General features: G+C 47.5%; 1 protein-coding gene across 1 annotated transcript; it reads left to right on the forward strand.

Annotated features, from left to right (window-relative positions):
* Nucleotides 1-1740: 1740 nt before the first annotated feature.
* On the forward strand, nucleotides 1741-4990 carry APLNR (apelin receptor). The gene is made up of 2 exons (XM_090032142.1): nucleotides 1741-3127; nucleotides 4667-4990. Exons 1-2 carry the CDS (start codon nucleotides 2039-2041, stop codon nucleotides 4688-4690), a joined length of 1113 nt encoding a protein of 370 aa, XP_089888268.1. The 5' UTR covers nucleotides 1741-2038; the 3' UTR covers nucleotides 4691-4990.
* The last annotated feature ends 16907 nt before the right edge of the window (nucleotides 4991-21897 follow it).

Genomic DNA, 21897 nt, shown 5'->3' on the forward strand with positions numbered 1-21897 from the left:
TGCAGGCAAGCCCAATGCATATGTGTTTTTAGGCTCTGGTGGCTTGCACTTTTACAGCATCTGGGAAGCTAACAAGAGTTGGTGAACTATTTCACATGTTACTTAAAGGAAGTCCTCCCCACACTGCCCCACAGTGCACCACTCATTCTTAGAGCCATAGTCTGGCATCCTGTTGGATAGTTCTTGTGCTGAGCCCAGTGATTTATGCTAGAACTGCAACAAATTTTGCAGAGACACCAGATCTGGGTGACAGATTCAGGGTGGGGGGAGGGAAGATCTCTAGACCCCTGGGTGGGTTGTCAGGGTGGTTAATTACCTTGCTGCTAATCATTGGCACCTCCTTTCCAGCTTGGATTCCTTTATCATCACCCTGGCTCTTGTGATGCCTTTTGTCAGTTAGATTAACAGGTCCTTGACTCCCTTAATCTCTGTAGCTACTTACAGACTGAAATGGAGTTGCCTATTTACCTTCTCTTTGATAATCTAAATAGCTGGAGTCATCCTCAGTCCCTCCCTCCAAGACAAGCTTTCCAAACCTCCCAACTTTCTTGCAGCTCTCTGCAGCTGTCCTGGCTTGAAAGGTCCAGCTGCTCATCTGGGCTAGCTGGTTTACAGCACACCAATTTCTGTAATCAACAGCACACAAAGGAGCGATGTGGATGGCATCATGTACAGCTGCATGTAACAGCCTAGCCTCAATGACCAGGTCCCCATTATTGCTGGCTTAATAAAATGCAATCTCTAGTACTAGCCCAGACTAAGTTATGAACTCAGACTCCTGCTGAGTCATCCTAACCACTGTGGGTGACATCCTGAATTTTTAAGCATCTTTTTTGAAGTATGGCTCCTAGACTTCAACACTGTAATTCCCGTAAGGATTTTATCAGCACTTCTGAACTTATTTGTTGCATGTGGTCACAGGAATAAATAAAAGTAAAATAGTGGGGACACATGGGAATGTGAGTAGGTCCTGCCTAGGCTGGACTTTGGAATTACATGAGAAGACATTCACCCAGACAGTGTGGCTAATGTGGCACAAACTCTAGTGCAAATAGATATATATCTTACCTACAGTGTAATAACAGCCAGGCTCAGAGACCTAGTATTATGGGAAAACATGGAGAGGAAAAAGGTTGAACTGCAGATAGGCGCATGCCATGCACTAGGAGTCCTGTCCAGTGCATGTTCAGTAACATGGTAGACACATTATTAGAAACAAGTCCCGTGGTGGATCCAGAGGGCACTGAGTACCACTGCATTAGGACATGGTCTTAGATCTCGCAGAGAGGGGACTAACTAGGGCTGATGTATTTGTTTTGACAGTATCCCTTTCCTGCCAATAAAACCCCTGAAACCAAACACTGGAAATGGAAGAAGGCTGAGGGACAGACAGACAGGGCTGACTTAGTTAGTGGGGTTGCTAAGGGTATCTGTGAAATTTCACACTGAGCACTAGCTCCCCACTTCTCCCCAACAGCTCCAGCTGGCTTCAATCCTCATTCTTACCCTAGCCCCCAGGGAGCTGGGACAGAGGGACAAGAGGTGGACATTTGTGGATGCAAGTAGCAGACTGAGCTGCCCTGTGCTGCCCTGCACTGCAGGAGTCTGTTTGTCTACTTGACATAAAGATGTGGTGTGAGAGGCAAAGGGGAGGGACAGGGTGGGGTGGGAGGGGAGGGGAGGGGAGAGTGAAGGGGAGGTCGTAACTAAAGATCCTAAAGCACAAGTCTGTGGATTGAATGGTAAAAGGAAGGAACAGCTGCCTCTGAGCCTGCATGTGAGAGAAGGCAGGAAAGGATCTGGCCACAACTGTCTGAGGCTTTGCAAGCAAGGGAAAAAAGGAGAAAAGAAAGAAGGAATGAGCTGAGCACAGAGGACTCAAACTTACCCCCCACCCCCCATACCCAACTTGGACAGCAAAGAAGGGACTGCAAACGTGGTGAGGCTATATCCCACGAGCCTCTATCCAGAGGGGGAGCAGGCTGAAGAAGATACCTTCTAGCATCCTTCTCTAACCCCTGGAGTCAGGACCCTGAGCATGGAGGACCTGGGGTATGAGGACAGCAGTTATTTTGACAACCAGACTAGTGACTGTGAGTACACAGAGTGGAGTCCATCCCTGACCCTCATTCCCACTATTTACCTGCTGGTCTTCCTTCTGGGCACCACGGGCAATGGATTGGTGCTGTGGACCATCTTTCGGGGGGGCCGTGAGAAGCGGCGCTCAGCTGATACCTTCATTGCCAACCTAGCCATGGCCGATCTGACCTTTGTGGCCACACTGCCATTGTGGGCTGCCTATACCTGCCTGAATTATCACTGGCCCTTTGGCACCTTCGCTTGCAAGCTTAGCAGCTATCTGGTCTTCGTTAACATGTACGCCAGCGTCTTTTGCCTAACAGGACTCAGCTTTGACCGCTATTTGGCTATTGTACGGCCGATGGCTAGCACCAAACTGAGATCACGGGCCAGTGGGCTGGTGGCCACCATCACCTTGTGGGTCTTGGCGGCTATGTTGGCCCTGCCTGCCTTGATCCTCCGTGAGGCAGCCATGCTACGCGGGGAGGACAAGATCACTTGCTACATGGACTACTCAAGTGTGGTGGCCAATGGGACTGAGGGGGCATGGGAGGTGGGGCTGGGCCTCTCCTCTACACTACTGGGTTTTGTCATTCCTTTTGCTGTCATGCTGACCTGCTACTTCTTCATTGCACGCACCATTGCTGGACATTTTCGGAAGGAGCGCAATGAGGGGCTACAAAAGAGGAAGAGGCTGCTGACCATCATCATTGTGCTGGTGGTCACTTTTGCAGTCTGCTGGTTGCCCTTCCACCTTGTGAAGACCATATATGTGCTGATGGACCTGGAGGTGATGCCCTGGTCCTGCAATTTCCACACCTTCCTCAACAACTTCCACCCTTACTGCACCTGCGTGGCCTACATCAACAGCTGCCTGAATCCCTTCCTCTATGCCTTCTTTGACCCCCGCTTCCGGCAGGCCTGCACCACTGTCCTGGGCTGCCGCCAGGGCCGCTGGTCAGGCGCTGGTGGGGATAAATCAGCCAGCTACTCCTCTGGCCACAGCCAGAACCTTCCAGGGAAGGGTGGGGAGACAGAGAGAGAGAAGGTGAGCCCAGACACACATGATACGCTGGTTCGGGGCTAAGAGTAAGCCTGCCAGCAGGGACAAGTAGAGCCAGACCCATCTTTTCCTCCTCATCCTCCCTTCCCACCTTCTGTTCTTCACTCTCACTCCATCCCAGCTTCCTTCATTTGTCCTTCACCTTCCCATTCATGAATTCTCCTCTTTCCCAGGTTTTCCTCTTCATTTCTCTCCTCTCTTTCTCCATCCTTCTCTTTCTCTTCCATTTTCCCTCTTTTCCTCTGTTGTAGGGCTGGTATGGATAAAGTTCCATAGACACGCTGAATCTCTCTTTGACTTAGTTCATAGCTAGGGACAGAGGTTAGCTGAGGTGCAGCCCTCTCTCCCTACTTTGGAGAGGTTTCAGTGTGGTTTGCTGTCTGTTTCTCAGTGGCGCAGCTTTTGGTGCATGGGTGGGGAGGCTGGAGGATACCCCATATCATCCCACTCTGATCTACCTCTTTCTCTAGAGTCTAGACCTTGCTTTTGCAACCCCTGCTGTGCTCTGAGTCTGAACAAAATGGTTAGTGCTGCTGCCTCTCCTGAGAGCCTTGCTCCTGGCCCTCTGGAAATTCACTGTACCTTTTGAGGTTGGATGGAGGAAGATATGGGGCTGCAGTCCCTTCTTTCACCCCCATGTAAATGTCTGCCTTCTTTCTCGATTTAGTAGTGGGAAGTAAAGTTGTGAGAAGCCTTGAGCGAAGAACTGGCCCTGTGGTTGTGTGTTGGGAGGGGTAGATAGAAAAGCCTCCCCACTTCCCCTGAGTGGAGTCTGATTAGGAGACCCTTGCCCCCCATACCCTCTCATATGGATGATAAGGGCACTTTTGGAAATGTGTATCATATACCCCTTTGCTTTGTAACCTGCCCCCAGTAGCTCTTGCCATCAGTAGGTCTCAATGTTCTTTACAAAAAACAGTAACATTGCCTGGTAGCAGACAGGCAAACTGAGGTGGGGGGAGGCAAAATGACATCACTAGGATCATTCAGCTGTTCATTAGTGCATACAGGGTGAGACCTCACTCTACCCACTAAGGACTAGGCTACATTGTCAGCCTCTTGCCATACCCTGGGGCCAGTGGGCTACAGGAGGAGCTCTGACTGTGTATCAAGAAAGGGCCTGGGGCAAGTCTTGACTGGAGAGGAGCCAGGAGCCCCAAAAGTATTGGGCTTGAAGTCTGACATGGCACCAGGACTGTTTGGACCTCTATATACTGCCTGTATGATAAAGACTGTGCCAGAGCAAGGCCCAGGAGAGTCGGGGGGTTGGGGGAGGGGGAGAGCATCCAACCCATGAGACTGTGGATGGGTGGACTGTGGAAGTACATTCTCTGAGCTTCCCAGCATGTGGGGAACAGAGAAGCATCTTGTTTTGTTGTTGATCACCTGAGGGAGAGCACGTCTACAAGAGGTGGCCAGACCCATCAGAACCAGACCCCAGTGACATCCGAACTGAACCACAGCACCTGCTGGTCAAGGTTTCAGCACAGAGCATTTCCCTTTGTGTTTATCATTTCCCTCCAGGTCTCAACCTCCACAGTTTGGTGAGAAAGGCCCTGGCCCCTCCAGCCAGGTATGGGGCTTGTGTTTCCATCCTGTGGGAGAAGAAGGTTGTGACCTGCAGTGAGATCTCCAGCACCTGACTCTTGCCAAACTAGCTCTTTTGGTGGTCCTATTCATGGGAACATCTCCGAAACTGCGACTTTTGTTTGGGCCATCCCATCTGAGCTTTGAATAATAGGTTCCTTGCTTACAGTAAAGGGCTCTCACTGAGAGCAGGATCACTGGCATGCTAATACAATAGACTTTTTTATGTATAAAAAAATAAAGGAGCCTGGCTAAAAGTGATATCAGGAGAACTCTTTGTCATTGCTGTGGAGGACCCCTGTGGAAACCCAAGAAGGTATATAGGTGGGGAGGAGGGGAAGAGAAGAAGGTCAGCTGGCCAGGACTGGGGCAGGCATGTTGGTGACTGAGGCTGATCAGTGAAAAAGGGAAAAGTGGGGTGGACAGGGATAGGGCAGAGGGGGCTCTGGGCTACATGGATCTGGAGTGGGGAGATGGCCATGGAAGAAAGGAGATAGATGATGGGGTGGAGGTGGGGTAGGGCAGTCACTGAGCTTGTTAATGTGTCCTGTCACCTCCTCACAAATTGGCTCCAGGAATGTACAACTGGCAGGAGCAATTGTTCTTGGAGATACTGAAAGAAAGGCAGATGTGGAGCCAGGAGAGGGAGGCTGGAAAGACCCTGCCTGGCTAAAAGAGCACTGGAGTAGATATGGGGTGAAATTTCTACTGAGCTGCTCTGGGATGAGAGGCTGCAGGGCAAGGGATGGGTGTGGATGGCAGTATGGGCTGGCTTCATCAGTGAGGGGCAATCAGGAGTGAAGGTCTAGCCATGGAGGATATTCATAGGAGAAGTGAGAGGTACCAAGGCTCTTTTCTGTCCTTGTGACAAGAGCTGCTGGAGAAGAACCAGATCTCCCTTCTCATGGGAAGGGGGCAGAATCATCCAGAAGTGGAGCAAGCTTCAAAGGAGACCCCTGGACTCTGCAGTGAGCGAGTGGCTTCAGTGAGCAGGAGTGGCAGTGTCTGCTTCTGCGTGGGTGCATACAAGTGTGTTGGCATCATCTCTTGTGGGAGTGCATGTGTGTGCGCGCGCCTGTGCTGGTTTCCTTGTGTATGTGTTTGTGCATGTGTACTGGTGTCTGCTTCTTTGCGTGTGTGTATACACCTGCATATGTGCGTGCACAAAATGTGTTTGCAAGTGGGTTGTTGTTGTTGTGTGTGTGTATGTATGCGTGTACCTATGTGTGCTGGTTCTGCTTCTGTGCATGTGTATGCAGCTGTGTTGGTGCCTGTTCTTAAGTACATATATACACATGCATCGGTTTCTGTGTGGGTGTATTTCATGCATATGGGTTGGTATCCACTCCTCTTTGTGTGTACCACGTGTATATTTCTGTATTTGTGTGTGGGTTTACATGTTTGTTGGCATCTATAGTTTTGTGTTGGGGCATGCATGTTGTGTCTAATATGTGTACACATGGGGGATCTATGAGTGTGCAAAGGCAGTTTCTGTCTATGAGTATGTGCACATGGGTTTATATATGTATGTGAGACAATGTGTACCTCTGTAAGTGTACTGGGATGTGCATATCTGTGTGCTCTCAATTATATGCCAATATATGGACCAGCTTGTATTGTGTGTTATCTGTGTATGTGTCCATGGTCCTGTATCCAGGGGCAGATACACATAGTGTGTCAGTGTATGTACTGTACCCATGTTTATGTGTGCACTGGTTGCTCCAGGCTGCCTTATTTGATGTTCGGCTGTGCCTCACTAGTTTCCATACCTGAGCCTGAATGTGTCCTTGTTTGCTTCAGTGCTAAGGTCAGCCTGTATAGGTGCTTGTGTATGTGCATTTGTCCACTTTCTGAGTGTGACTTGAGTGTGCAGTTAAGCATGATTTCTGCCTGCCTTCACAAATACACATGGATGCAGCCCGTCTATGGTATGTATTCACGCATCGGTGTGCATGCGCCCATGGGCTTGTCCTTCTTGGTGCATGGGGTTTGCCAGCACATGGAGGATCTCGGTTCTGTGTGAGCTCAAAGCACAACTCCAGGGTCAGCCCAGGACACAGACTGCAACGAATTGCAACACAGACTGGTGAGCTCTCTACAAAGCAGAGCGCACACAGACATGGGTGAACACACTGACACACTCCTGTGCATATTTCCCTTGGATGCTCTTACAGATGTGTAAGTGCACAGGAGGCAGTACCTCTTGTGCTGGAATGTGCTGGAACTTCATGAATACATTAAAACAAAGGGAGAAATACACCCCCCCCAAATAAACTACAGTTCAATCAGTGTCCTGCTGCCTTGTTTTAAAATAGCTCAGTTGATGCATCCCAATCCTAGTGTACAGGCCCCTGCTATCCCAGTCCTGGATCCTCCTTCCTACACAGGTTCCACTGTATCCCAGTGCTAACTTGTATCCCCTCTCCCCGCTATTATTTCAGCCCTAGACTCTCCATATACCTCTGTCAGTTCTTCTCATCACCAGCCCATAGACAACTTACAGGTTAGGGAACTACAGGTTAGGGAACTCCCCTCTTGTCAGCATGGAGGTGGAAAAGGATCTTGGAGTCATCATTGACTCCAAGATGAACATGGGCCGGCAGTGTGGAGAGGCAGTCAGGAAGGCCAACCGCACCTTGGCATGCATCCACAGAAGCATCTCAAGCAGGTCCAAGGAGGTGATCCTCCCCCTCTATGCGGCGCTGGTCAGGCCGCAGTTGGAGTACTGCATCCAGTTCTGGGCGCCGCACTTCAGGAGGGATGTGGTCAGCATCGAGAGGGTCCAGAGGAGGCCACTCGCATGATCAGGGGGCAGCAGGGCAGGCCCTACAAGGAGAGGCTACAGGACCTGAACCCGTTCAGCCTCCAGAAGAGAAGGCTGAGGGGGGATCTAGTGGCCTGTTATAAACCAGTCAGGGGGGATCAGCGGGCATTGGGGAAGTCACTGTTCCCCTGAGCACCGCCAGGAGTGACCAGGAATAACGGTCACAAGCTGGCAGAGGATAGGTTTAGGCTAGATATCAGGAGGCGCTACTTCACGGTCAGGGTGGCTAGGGTCTGGAACCAACTTCCAAGAGAAGTGGTGCTGGCTCCTACCCTGGGGGTTTTTAAGAGGAGGTTAGATAAACACCTTGCTGGGGTCGTTTGACACCAGTACTCTTTCTTGCCATGGCAGGGGGTCGGACTAGATGATCTGCTCAGGTCCCTTCCGACCCTAGAAACTATGAAACTAATGAAACTTCCCTAGCCTAGGCTGCTCCTCATAGCTCTGCCAGTGCCCATCACTAATGTCCTGCTGCCCCAAGACTGATTTGCACAAACTGTGTCCAAGTCTGAAGATGCATCAGTTTATGACATGACAGAGATGAGGCCATCTCAGACACAATGTGACAGACATACCTGTTCAAAAAGTACAAGCCAGCTAGGGAATGGTTTTCAACATCATTGGATTTGAAACATAATAAACCCTAGTTTCTTTTCCCTTTGCTTTCTGGTGAGGGGATGAGTGTGTGTGTGGTGGGGAGTGATATTTCATATCCATGGCAGGCTTCTTGTGCTATGTGGGGAGAACTGGGAGCCTTATCTTGGTCTCCATACCAGCCAGCATGCTCAATGGGGAGTGTCTAGCATGAGTCAGTAGGGTAATGTTGAAGATAAGGGTGCATCTAAAGTCCTGTCCCCTTTCAGGACTTTAGTGCATTACTCAAAGTTGTGGACCTCTTTCTCCTTGGGAAATACAGCCTACAACCCAGAACTGAGCACAGACAGAGAAGAACATGTCCCCCAACCGTAACCCAGTAGATAGAGTGCTTACCTAGGAGCTGGGATACCCATGTAGATGATCTTTTCTGGATGGGGGAGGTCAACCTGCATCTCCCACATCCCTGGAGAGGGTTTCAAGCCTCTGGCCAGAGGTAGGCCATTATGGCAAGGGGCAGAGAATTTCTCCTACCTCACTGGTCTCCTGCTAGGGCTGACGGCAGGGCAAAAATGAATTTGAGACTGGTTACTGAGAGAGCAGGCATGAGCTTGATTTTGCAGCCCTCTAATGAGGGCACTTGCCTGAGAAGGGGGAGTCTTGGGCTGTTGTCCCTGCTCCATGGGTTATGTTGGGGTATCAAACTCATCCAGTCCCACAGGTCAGATGAGGGATATGGGTCCAGTTGGTGGGCCACATAGGGCCCACAGATCTGTCCTTTGTGCTGGATCCACTGTACAGAACCAGTCTGGTGTAGTTGTTGAATGCAGCACACATCCTGGACTAGCCCTGCGTGCAGTTTGCAGTGTGTGCACCAGCTCCAGCCCCACACATTTCATGCAGCTTGTGCTGACCCCAGCTTCACACATGGCATGCAGCATGTGCAGCTGATCCAGGGTTTGTGCTTTGCATAGTGTACAGGGGTGGTCTGGGACATATGCTGCATGTGATACGGTGCCTGTGCCGGATTAGCCCTGTGTACTGGATTCAGCATGTGGGACCAGTCTGTGGGCCCAATTCAGACCAGATGCAGATCCAGTGGCAGGGCTGGTTTGATGCAGGTGCCATGTGCACATGAGCTCTGGCTGTAGCCTCATGAGCTGTGTGCAGCTTGCACCAGAGCAGCCCTGTTCATTATGTGCAGCATGCATCAGCCCCAGCCTCAGATGGCACAGCACATGATACAAGGGGCTGGTCCAGGGCACGTGATACTTGTGGCCCCTGCACCAGACAGGTCCTTGTAGGCCCAGTCTGGCCTAGCCCAGATGCAGTGTACAGGGCTTGTCCAGTACAGGTGCCACATGTAGTGCATGCTACAGACTGGCCCCTGCATTGCATATAGCTCACACACTACCTCCAGCCCCTGCACTCTGTGTCACCTACACTAAACGGGCTCTGTGCACCACATGAAGCATGTGAGGCTAGGGGCTGCATGTGGCGTACCTGTCTGAGATCCACAGGCAGCACTGTGGGCCAGATGATGGGTCTCTGTGGGCTGGATCCAGCCCACAAGCCATATCTTTCAACACACCTGGGCTAAGAAAAAACTCAGACTAGGTCTCCAGCATTGTGGGGTAATGCTCTTACAACCATGCTAGTGTACAAAAGGGGCTGCTCTTCTGCCTGAATTTTAAAAGAAAATGGCCATCCTCATCCATTGCATGGAGCCTGCTATTTGCTTTCAAAGCACACAGACTGGATGAAGTCCCTCACGGGACCCCTGGGCTAGAGACAGAAGTTATACATAAACTGGTTTAAGTGGTCAGAAACTGATTTAAACCTGTAACAGAACAGATGTTTAGTGCACATAAACCAGCATCAAAATGCCTGAAACTGGTTTAAGATAAATGTGGTTGAATGTAGTATCAGCCCTAAGTGTTTTGGGGCAAACCAGTTTATGAAAATTCTGTCCCAGACCCCTTCCTGGTTCAAGTTAAATCAGTCCCCCAGCATCCCAGAATGCTTTGCAGTGTTGGGCTGTGCTATCTGCTCCAGAGAGCAGGGCTGGCTCTGCTCTTCTGTTCCCTAGCTGAATCAGTGCAGGCTGGCTGACAAGACAGAGGGGAGCCTGGTTGGGGATGCAGCCCAGTCTGCAGGGGTGGGGGGAAGGACTGCCCACCCCCCCCAGGCAAACCCTGGCTGGAGTCTGGGGCCATGGAGGGGGTATTAAACACTGCTTGCCCTGTTCAAACTTACTGCTGGCTACAACTGTGGACTACAAATCCCAGAGGCAATTGGAAGCAGGAAGAAGTGATGAGCAACCCTGCAGAGTCCTGCTGCTGTAATTCTGGGCTGCAAATCCCAGAGACCTCAAGGGCAGCAGGAGGAAGAAGGGAACACCCAGCCAGAGAGCCATGCTCTAGTGCCCCCCAGCTTCAGGCCTGAGCCACTGCAGGCATGTGGCTGCACTTCCTGAATCAAAGGTATATGTTTGTTCACTTCTGTGCCAATGTAATCTGTGCAGTTCAGATTAACCTGCAAAGACTGAATCAATTCAGCTTTGCATTTTTTGACTGTCTGTACCTAGCCCTGATGTGAAAATCTCCTGAGTTTCTGGATCTCAGTCAGGTTAGACATTGTGTGAGGTGCTGAGCTGCTGAGATACTTCTGGGCATGTGCAGGAGCAGGAGCCAATTTAAGTGAAATAGGTGCCCATGGAACGTAGGTCACAGCCAGGCAGGATCACAGGTAGAATTTTGGTATCTAAGTCCCATGTTAGGCACCTCAGGCCTGTTTTAGGATTTGATCCTAAAGCCTTTACTCAAGGCCACATAAGAAATCAATGGCAGAGGAGGGAGCCAAACCCAGATTTTTGGAGTCCTAAGGAGTCTTGCTGGTCTGCTTAGGGTCAAGCCAGTCATCCAGCCTGGGGCCAGGAAGGAATTTTTCCTCAAGGCAGACTGTCTTGGACTGTGAAGGTTTTTGCTAGCCTCTGTAGTATGGGGCATGGTCCTCTGCCTGGGACCATCTGAGCATATGTTACCCAATTTCTTCCATGTCGCTGTGGTGGAATGGCACTGGCTGTGTGCCCATTGCCCCTGCTTTTACCTGATGCAGAGTGTTCTTGATGCTTCTTGTTTTATGCCTCATAGCCACATGTGAGGGCTTGGGAGGGAGGGGGTTGATTTGGGGGATCCCTTAGGTTAACAACTGCCTATGAATGTAGGGGACCAGACTCAGTGGCCTAGGGGGCCCCTACCAATCTATATTCTTCCCCCAACCTCTGAGGCACACTTCCTCTCCAGCTTCTTTGCCAAAGTAATTCTCCACACTGTAGAGGGGAACTGAGGCACAGCATTGGGATGGGACCTGCTCCGTTTCCAAATCAGGAATAGCTCCTAGCTCTCCCAGGAGCTGGGCCTCTGTTCTCTGTGCCTGAACATCTGGTGGCCTCACCTCACCTCTCTGGGGGGAAGAAGCAAGCAGTCGCTTTGCAAGGAAGCAGGGACCATGGGGGTGTTTATGTTTTGTTTATTTGTCAGCTTAAGTGTTGCCTAATGGATACGTGCTGGGCTAATTTGAGTTATTTTTATTTTTAGGCCGCTAAGCTAAAAAACAAATGCTGAAAAGGGCTTGTGGAAATCGACTCAAGATAGTGGCTTGGAAAGGAAAATGCATCCTTTTGATCCAGCAAGCCTAATAAGGCCATGAATGCTGATATGGGATGGAAACATATTTTAGAAAAGATTAAAAAACCCCCCAAAATAATCCTGGACTGGGCAATAATAAACTATGTTTCTGAAGGGGAGGGGATCTGTAGGAGCCCTTCCCAGCTGTTTTGAATGTCAGGTCTGGACCAACATCATTTGATACCCAAAGTCTCCTGTTTATCCAGAAAGGAGACAGCACAGGAGGTGGAAGAAAGATCCCTCCCCATTCTCCATCCCTCCTGCACACCTGAAAAGGGGTGTTTTTAATCAGAGTGGAGTCATCTATGTCTTAAGTTACTTTCAATTAAAGACATTTTGCAATTAAAGAATTTTTTTTTTTGCAAAAATATTGTTGGTCTAATAAAAGAGATCATCTCTACTATGAGTCCTGATTGCCATTTCCTCTAGACCAGTACAGCTACAACCTGGATACTTGAGTTACTTTCTGCATTTTTCTGTACTATGAGGGACAGCCAGAACACTAACACTCAGATTATTGTTCTACCCTATGTCAAGCCCAGTCTGAGAAGGTGAAGACATGCCCTATGGTGTAATGTAGCAGGGGATTTGGGAAACCAAGTTTCATGTCCTTACTCATAACCAAACAAGACACTTTAACATGGGTCTCTTCCTTTTCAGCAGAGCACCTTATCATGGAACTATGACCCATTGCAGCCTTTTTTCTTCACAAAAGATTTCAAAAGGTCCTGGTTTCATTCTACACCAGAATGGATTTTGAAATCCTGGGCATTTTTGTTGGATGGAAGGTTTGGGTTTTCTGTCCGCCTGAAGCCTGAGTCAGCTGAGAAGCACTACTAAAGTCAAGACGAAGGAAGCTGAAACCACCATTACTGAGTAAGTAGTAACGGACTTGGGATGCTCCAGGCACTAATGGAAACCAGGCCCATTAGCTACCTAGAAATAAGATGATTCTGCCCAAATATATGCCCCACTAACTGCGTGTCTTGGCACTTGCTGCTTTCTTGAGTGGGGGTGTGTGTGAAACCTGTGTTTAAAGGCAAAGTCAGATGTGAGAGCCGTGCAATTAAAGAATGGCTGGACTGCTGGGATCACCTCATCCAAATTTCCTGCTTCGCACAGGCCAGAGAACCTCACCCAGTGACTCTTGCACTGATTCCAAAACTCATGGCTGAGTAAGAGCCTAGCTTTAGGGAGACATCCGGTTCTGCTTTAATAACTGTGCATGATGAAAATTCCCCTAGGATCCAATGGTCAATTTTTTCCCATGGTTAATTCCTCCCCTACTCTGCTAAAAATCCGTGTCTTATTTCTTCCTTGCATTGATCAAAGTTCATTTGCTAGCCATTAGTTTTTCCTTTGTTTCAGCCTCTGCATTTTATTTTAGCATTTTTTTTTTTTGCTAGTTTGGGGGCAGCTTCTGTTAAAAGTAATTTACCATTAGGGTTACGTATAGATGGTGACAGCCACATCTTAAAACCCTGTCTTTGAAAAAGAAATGGATTGAGCCTCTTGGAACTCTTCTTGTACTTTGTATCATGGAGAGGGGGAAGTAACAAAAAACCCAGCCTCTAACTGTTATACACTCAGTGCTGATGGACCCAAAACCTAAATAATTTTTTGATCAGAAAACATAAGAGTATTAAGTTCAGGAAAAAAGTTAGGAGGTCTGCTAATGCACTAGGAAAGGCACATTGTTAAATACCACAGCTACTGAGAATGCAAAATTGAAGGGTTTTGGAACCAGACTGACTCACCCTGTATGCATATACACATTTGGCAGCCCCACTAGCAATTAAAAAATACAATCAAAGTGCCTTGTAAGTGAGGAAGCTGGGTGTTTGCTTCCCTTTTAAATCTGCAAGTTTAATGTTGTGTTAACATTTTCTTTTACAGTCCCCCCACCCCCCCATTTTAAGAGAAAACGAAGGAGAGGCTGGGTGTGGGCAGGAGATAGAGGAATTGGCTAAACCAACAATGTTAGCATTTAAATGAAATCCCAGTTAGGCTTCACGGTTCCTTGAACAGGTTGGGGGAGGGGAGAAACCCTTTACAGCTGCTGCTTATGGGCAGGGGTTTAGGGCAAGATCAGCACATGGTTTTGCACTGTGATTATAAGCATGGGTCAGATTCTTTGTTATGCTCATGAAAACTATTAGTCCAGCCCTGTTTATCTGAACTGGGGCCTCCCAGACCAGAACCCCACATGCTGCCTGAAAAATCTTCTGCTGAAACGGGTTTTCCACCGGGCTGAAACTTCACAAAAAGTGCTTGCTTTTTGCAGAAAAAGAAAATCAAAGGTCTCATCAAAATATTTCTGTCTGAAAACTGAAAATGGTTGGACTGGGTTAGGTTCAGATTAGAACATTTCTCCCCAGTGTTAAGTAAAAAAAAAAAGATACTGGAAAATATTGTCAACAGCGTTTTTCTCCACCCTCTCCACTCTTGTAGAAATGTTCTGACAAACATGAGGCTGAAGTTGGTTCCTTATTCCCGGTTCCTTTTTCAAAGCTAATCTAGACCCAATAAAAGCTTGTTATTAATGAATTACACATCCTACAGAGACAGAATTTTATTAGCTACACATATGTACTAATTAATATGTAAAATATTATCTCTCATCAAGTACAGAGCCCTAAACGAAGGTCAGATTAGGATGCGATTATGGGGCAAAATACTTCTTGGGCCACCCCAAACTTTGTGGCAATGCCACTAGGGAACTGTCCCAAAGAACCCTGACCACAGTCCCACCCACCCCAAAGTACCAAAGTACTTTGATTTTGGTCCAGAAAAATGAATTTAATAGTTTGGGGGTGCACGTGGTCATTTTAGGAGTTACATTTTTTATCTTTGAGAACCGTTTGTTGCACCTGTTCCAGTTTGAATTCATCTTTCTAAAACTTGTGAGACCAAAATAGTGTATAGTCTTACCACAAACGGAAGCTAGGTTTTTAAAATGAAACCTGAGACTCAGAATCACATGAAACCAAAAGCTCAAGCTTCAAGAAAACAATTCCAAACATTTTGAGATTTGCAATAAAATATAGTTTGGCAATGCTGCTATACATACTTCTGATTAAACTGATTTAAAAGAAAAACCTCACATAACCATCATATCAAGTAGGAGCTAAATGGGATTTAACTAATGTCGCAAGTGAAAAGAAATTTGTCAGAGCTCAAATGCAAACAGGAGTGGAGAGGTACAGAGATATGGTAGAAGGCAGTGCTTCTCTAGCACATTTGGACAGGTGGACATTGGCCGGTCCAGTGCAGTGGGAAGCAGATGCAAAATTATTTCAGCTATAAAGCTAAAGTAGTTGTTGAGATTTGACTAAATGCAGGGACACTGTTGGATCCTTCCCCAGAGCCTCCGCCCCTGCATCAATGCTACGTGATTTATGTTTGTTGCCACGAAAATCATTGATTTAAGTCAAGAACAAAGTAGATGGGGATTAAATAAAATGATTTTTTTTAGATTTCTCTCCCAAAATTGAAACATTGGGGTGGGGAGGATAGTGAGGAGAGGGGGATTTGATGAAAAAATGCCAGAAGTTCCAAGAAAACTTGTATTTATTTGAAAAACTGACTCCTTTTCATCCCCAAGAAAATATTTTGAGACCAAAAAATAAAAATAAAATGGGCGTGCAAACTAGAATTAAGTTCTTGGGTTTTCAAATCCATCTCCTGCACATGCAAGTGAACATATCTGATTATGTCATTCCTAAACTTGTCAAGCCCTGTCTTTAATTAAAGGAGGTAGATTTTTTTTTGTTACTTTCATTACTTTTTGGGACACTGTCCTAGAACACTGCTCTGATTGTGCTTGTTAGAAACCATCTGCTAATATTCAGCCTAAATTTATTCATGGCCAATTTAGACTCTTCTCTTTTAGTGTCAGTGTTGTCCCTTAATTTTAACAGCTCTTTTCTATCTCTGCTATTTACCCTGCTGATGTAGTTAGGTAGAGCTATCATAGCCCCTGTCAGCCTTTGATTTGTTATTTAAACAACCCAGGCTGCTATTGTCCCCGCTTGTAAAATGAGCACTCCTTTCCTCTCTCATCATCATGCTCACCCTTTCTATACTTGGTCCTATTTAACTTCTTTCCCTGGAACATGGGTGACCAGAACTGCACACCGTGTCCCAGATAAGGTTTTGCCAGGGCCTTGGTCAGTGGCATGAATCCTTCCCTAGCTCTGTGGGAAGCACCTCACCCAATACATTTTAGGCCTGCGTGTTCCCATCTGGATTATGCTGGTATTTTGAGTCAGGGGTGGGTAATTCTTTTGGCCTCGGGGCCACATAGGGAGTTTTGATGAGGTTTGTGGGCCGGGTTAGAAGCCCCCCAGCAACAGCTCACCAAAACTCCCTATGTGGGATGGGACCACAAGTGGGTGTGTGGGCCGGCCGGCCAGCCAGCAAAGCCAGGATCATGGGGTGGAGGTTGGGGGCATTGACACTGTTTTTCACTCCTGCCTTTGCCCCTACAGTTAACCTGTTTGTCCTTGAAAACAGAGGAAGCATTTGCTTAGGGCCAGGTCCAGATTGGTCACCTAGCCCCCTCTATTGAGCACTGCAGTGCTGGACACTTGGCTTGAGGGGGCTGATCCAGACAGGATTAGCTGCCCAGGATCTCTGAAAGAAAGAGTTGGATGACTCAGAGCACCTGGAGCTCGCCCACAGGAGATGCTGAATGTGGGGTTGTCTGCACTCCTGCCCCCCTCCAGGGAGTGGGTTGCTCAGAGCAGCGCATGGTGTACAAATGCTTTTCTGGTTCTACAACATTCAGCATCTGTATCTCTTTTGTGAGGGACACGGCTCTACTGCAGTGACGGTCCCCACTTTTGCCCAGTTATCTTCTCATTAGAATCCAAACTGAGCCTTGGGCAGCTCCAGCAGGAAGGCCCCCCAGGGGAGGACAAGAAATAATGGGCACAAGCTCATTGAAGATTGCTTCAGGCTAGACATAAGGAAAAACTTCTTTACAAGTTGAGTGCTGAGGTTTTGGGACAGGCTCCCCCGAGAGGTGGTGCAGTCACCCACCGTGGTGATCTTCAAAAAGCATCTTGATGCCCACCTTGCTGGGGTCATCTGATTCCAGTGGTCTTTCCTGCCCAAGTGCAGGGGCAGTGGACCTGATGATCTATAAGGTCCCTTCCAACCCCTAACAACTATGAAATTATGAAACTATGATTTAGGGTTTAGGACTCCCCACTTTCATGGGACATTGTAGGCAGGTTAGCACCACAGATTTCTACCAGTTTTTGTGGGGGAAGGCAGAGGAGCGAGAGCTATGTGTAGTTCCTGTGGAACCCAGTTGCACACTCATGCTTTTACCAGTATGGCCTGTTTTGCTTGGTATGTGCGTGAGGGGAGTTAAGTATTAATGCAAAGCCCAACTGCACCAGTATAGTGTGTTCATACTAGGAGAACATTGCCACAGTGGTGTTCAAATAAGATCACACTTCTTCACACCCTGTATAGCTATGCAAAGGAGAGTAAGATGTTTTGGGTTTTATTCAGTCCTGAGGGATACCAATGGGATGAAATCAGTGTTTACACTTAGCACTTTTGGTTTCATGGGCAAAGCATTTTGATTGCTAGTGTTGTGATTATATTCTAATAACCTGTGTAGTTGAATGAGTATTTAAAGCTACGGTCAGGTAGAAGTTACGGAAGCGTAGGGCACATTAGAGACCAACTGGTTTGGAAGCTTAAGCTTTCTCAGGCAACAACATATTTCCTCAGATGCCAGGAATGGACTAGCAGCAAGAGAAGGAAAAGGGACAGAAGGAGGAGGAGGCACTATTCAGAGAGGTAATAAGTGGATTGATTAGATTACACAAAGCAATTAACACCTCAAGGAACACTGCTAAGGTATGGTCAGAAATATTTCAAGGAAGAGCTGGCCATCAAAAATGACCGTGAATCTAGTGAACATGAATCAATTCAATCCAGGATAAGCAAGGATGAACCCTTGATAGCTGGTGAAATCAGCAGAGCTGAGGAGCTCAATGACTGAATGTAGCAAAAGCCTGGAATGTCTTTAAGCCAAAGGTGGTTTAATGTGTGACCTTCATGCCTGGGTATTTTTGAAAATATGCAGTCCTCCTTTTAGGTAGCACTGAGACTTAGCAAAGACCTTGGTTTTAAACTGTGCAATCAGATGCCACAGGCTCTGCAGATGCTGCAAACAAATATTAGTTTATTACTAAATCTGCTGCTTGGCAATATTTTTGGATAATATAGGGTACTGCATCGTGACTCGGTGGCCCACAGTTCTAGTCTCACTGCTGTTTCTGACAAGCTGTGTCACTACCATTTCTCCCTCCATTCTTTGTCTTTTTTCAGTGTAAACCCTAGGAAAAGCTAAGCTTTGCAGCCCCTGGCACAATGGGACCCTGAGAACCCTAGACATTCCTACAATACATACACTATTTTATTTACTCTCAGCCATTATTTATTATTTTTAACATCTCAGTGTATAGGATTCCCAACTTGCCCTTAAAGAAATGCTTCAACAGGACAATAGATTTCAGTATTTTGCTACCAGGCAATTTTTCCTGATGATCCATCACAATTCTCTATCTTATTTTTGTCATGCAGGGCAAGTCATTTCCTTAACTTCCATCCTAAATAATCCTTTGTCTTTTCTGCTATTTACATCCTTCATATACTTGCTCTTAACTATCCTGTCCCCTTGCCCTTTCTTTGGATTTGGAAAGGATGCAGGACTATTAATTTGTTCCTTATTAAGTTTTTCTTTGTTTAGCTCTTTTGGGTAAACTTCCTAATTACTATGACATAATTTTTTGCTGCTGTGGGCCAAATCCATAATTCCTTTGGGATGAATTTGCCCCTTTGTCTATATATATATCCACATATATGAAGTTTAAATAACAAGAGTGGATGTTATTGCTAAGAGGGGTGTAAAATGCCACTGCCCTGAATGAGGATTCCTTTATTGCCCCTGTTGACTGGTGCCACTGGCATAAGGAAGTGTAGGGTGATGGAGAAGTAGTACTGTCATTTAGTCATTAACAACCATCCAAACCTCTTTGCACTCACTTTGCAAAGGTGGAAAGGGCTATATATAGTTCAGGGTGATGATAATAGGGACTCAGAAAGCCCCCAGGCCTTAGTTTCCCTATCTAAGGTTGTTGCCAAATGGAACACACACAACCCTGGAACTTGGGAGACCTGAATGCTCTGCCAGAGGCTTGCTGGGTGACTTTGGGCATGCCACTTTCCCTTTTTGTGCCTCAGTTTCTCCAACTGTACAATGGGAAAAGCAACATGACTTCCTTTTTAAAGTGCTTTGAGATCTCATCAGGGCAGAGACCATCCCTTAGGTGTGTGTGTAAGGACTTGCAGGAAGTTAAAACAAATGATTAAAGATGCAAATCTATGTGCATACATTATATGCAATAAACACTATCATGGACGATGTCAGTCAAGAGTAAAATTCACCTCCAGCTGATGGGCTGTTCCATTTCTGAGTGCCCCTATATGCTGTGGGGCTAATTGCTATATTTCTTTTGATATTTCAAAATTATATTTCCAATCAGGGAACAATTAGGGTCTATATCAGCAAAACTCTCTATAAAAGCCTTTCTACAAGCAAAGTGTTACTGATGTGTCATATACAAAGGTAGACAAGGTTCTTTGTATGAATCTGAAACAACCTACACCCCTATATACTAAGGTGTCACATAAAAGTGATTTAGTTAAGCTGCTGCAAAAGTGTATCAGATCCTTTACAATACATTTTTTGGAACTTCTAAGTCACCTGAAGACTTTCAAAGGTTGACAAGGGTGTTGTTGGTAAAGACCTAGCCCTCTCACATCTCTGAGCACTAATGGGTCACATCTCTGAGGCCCCCATTGAGGTCTCCAGAGGAAGAGACGACTTGACATTTCTGATGTTTCCAAGGCAAGGAACAGGCTGGTCCCCACTTTGCAGGTCCCCAAGTAGTTTTTGGCACGTTCTAACTGTTTGCAAAGGTGTATGGTCAATTAATTAAATATCTCCCTAAAGAAATAAAACCTCTGTATTATGAAAGGAGATTCTGGCTGCAGCTTCCTCCCAGGAGTTGTGTCCACAGGAGGAAATGGAGACTGGGCCTTTTGCCAATAAGGATGGGATCTATAGATTCTCTATCTGGCCTTCAGGCATTTCCATTTCCCTTCAAGGAGGGAAGTGGATGGATTGGGAGTCTCTGGAGGGGAATTGGAGTGACAGCTTCAAAAAAACAGAGTTTTCCTAAGGAGAGTGGAGAGGAAGGGGCACTGGGAGGGGGGATACTGGAGCAGACTACCAGTCGGAAGGAGATAAGAGAGGTGTCACCTTCCTGAGAAACAGCAAGAGGCAGGGATGGGGGGGAGGGGGCAGGGCATATGGGGTAGAGGAAGACTGTGAAGGGCAAAGGGAAGAGATCAGAGATTGATTGAGAGAAAGTGGAAAAGAGCAGGGAATGAGTTAATGAAATAGGGAGCTGGAGGAAAGTGGGTCAGGGAGATCTTGCCTCTTGGCCTATAGACACCAACCCTAAAATGGCAGAGAATGACAGAGGAAGTGGGGGACAAAATTTATCCCTTCCCCAGCCCCCTCCCCTTTTCCCCTCCATTTTCCTAGGCACAATTTAAAAATGAATGAGAGCTGGTCAATGCACGTGCAAAAATTTTGTTTGTAGTTTCAGGCTTGCATTCATTTGGGTAGGAATTTCAAAGAGGCCTAAGGGGGTTAGTGCCTAGGAGATCTTGGGTGGCTACATCTCATCATCACACACTTCGAAAATCCTGGATGAAAGGAGGAGCTTCCCTTCCATTTTTGTGTGTGCAATCATGCATCTTTTCTTAAAAATCATCCTTTAATACCCCTCCTTTTTAATTTTCTGTGGCTTTCCTTAATGCTTTCTCTCTCCCAATACTGATATGATAGAGGAAGAAGAAAAACAAGTCATAGCAGAAGAGGTAAGCAGAGGCATCCTGCAATGTAGGGTGAGTGGGAGAGTGGGCATAGCAGGAGAAGTAACCCATCTTTCTGGGCTTGGAATGAGCTGTCTTTGTATGAGGCCGGGAAGATGAGTTTTGGTGCTTTCCTCAGCTGCTCTTTTTTCTCTCTGAGGATTGGGGAGTTTCCATCTCTTAGCACTTGGTTTGAAGAAGAGCTTAGTCAGAGGCCCTGGTGACCTACTGTTCTAGATCTTGCATGCTCACTACCATGGCCCAGTTCTAATTTTTGTTCAGAAATAAAGTCCTTGCGTGAGCCTGGATGGCTCCACTGGCTGAGCATTAGACTCCTAATCTGAAGTCCAGGCTTCAAGTCCCTCATGGCCTTGCTGTGGTCTGAGCGTTGGACACTCTAAGGCAGGAGTGTCCAACATATGGCTTTCAGGACAGATTCTGTTCCATCTGGCTCACTAGCAGTCCTGCAGGCTACTGGAAATTGTGGGGCATGGCCTACCACATAATTTGGTGTCCCTGGATCTCAGTGTACATGGCCAGTGGCAGCAGCTCCCTATACCTGTGCTGCCATCCAGATGTGGCTCTGTGTTGCTGCCCAAGTGTGGCCTCACTGCAGCTGTTGCTGGCCCCATGGTCAGGGATACCATATTTCCAGTTCCAAAAAAAGGGACACCTGTTGATGGGGGGTTGGCCCTCACTCCCAACTTGCAACCCCCTGGAGCTGCCAGAATCCTGCACTCCTGATCCACAGCCCTCCAGTCTCCCTAGTGTCTCTCACTCCCAAGCCACAACCCCCTGGCCCTGCCAGTGCCCCTCACTCCTGACATGCAGCCCCCAAACACATCCAGTGCCCTGCACTCCTGACCCATAGCTCCCTACCCCCCTGGTACTCCTCATTCCCAAACCATAGCCTGCCCAGTCCTGCTGGTACCCCTCACTCCCGACCCACAGCCCCCTGCTCCCTTCAGCCCTACCAGAGGGGACTCCCAGCTGCCATGGCTGTAGTGGCTCCAGCTCGTGCAGGCAGTAGTGTAGCAAGTCCAGCCCCAGCGTGGGCTGGAGGGAGAAGAAGGGGAGGCCTGTGGCATCCCCCA

Source organism: Crocodylus siamensis, chromosome 2, assembly GCF_052110815.1.
Source record: "Crocodylus siamensis isolate JL-2025a chromosome 2, ASM5211081v1, whole genome shotgun sequence".
NCBI classification, from domain to species: domain Eukaryota; kingdom Metazoa; phylum Chordata; order Crocodylia; family Crocodylidae; genus Crocodylus; species Crocodylus siamensis.

Excerpts from the sequence above, each read along its gene's own strand:
- APLNR (XM_090032142.1), top strand. The coding sequence starts at position 2,039 with ATGGAGGACCTGGGGTATGAGGACAGCAGTTATTTTGACAACCAGACT. Across the intron at positions 3,128-4,666 it reads GGGAGACAGAGAGAGAGAAG|GTCTCAACCTCCACAGTTTG; the intron begins GTGAGCCCAGAC and ends ATTTCCCTCCAG.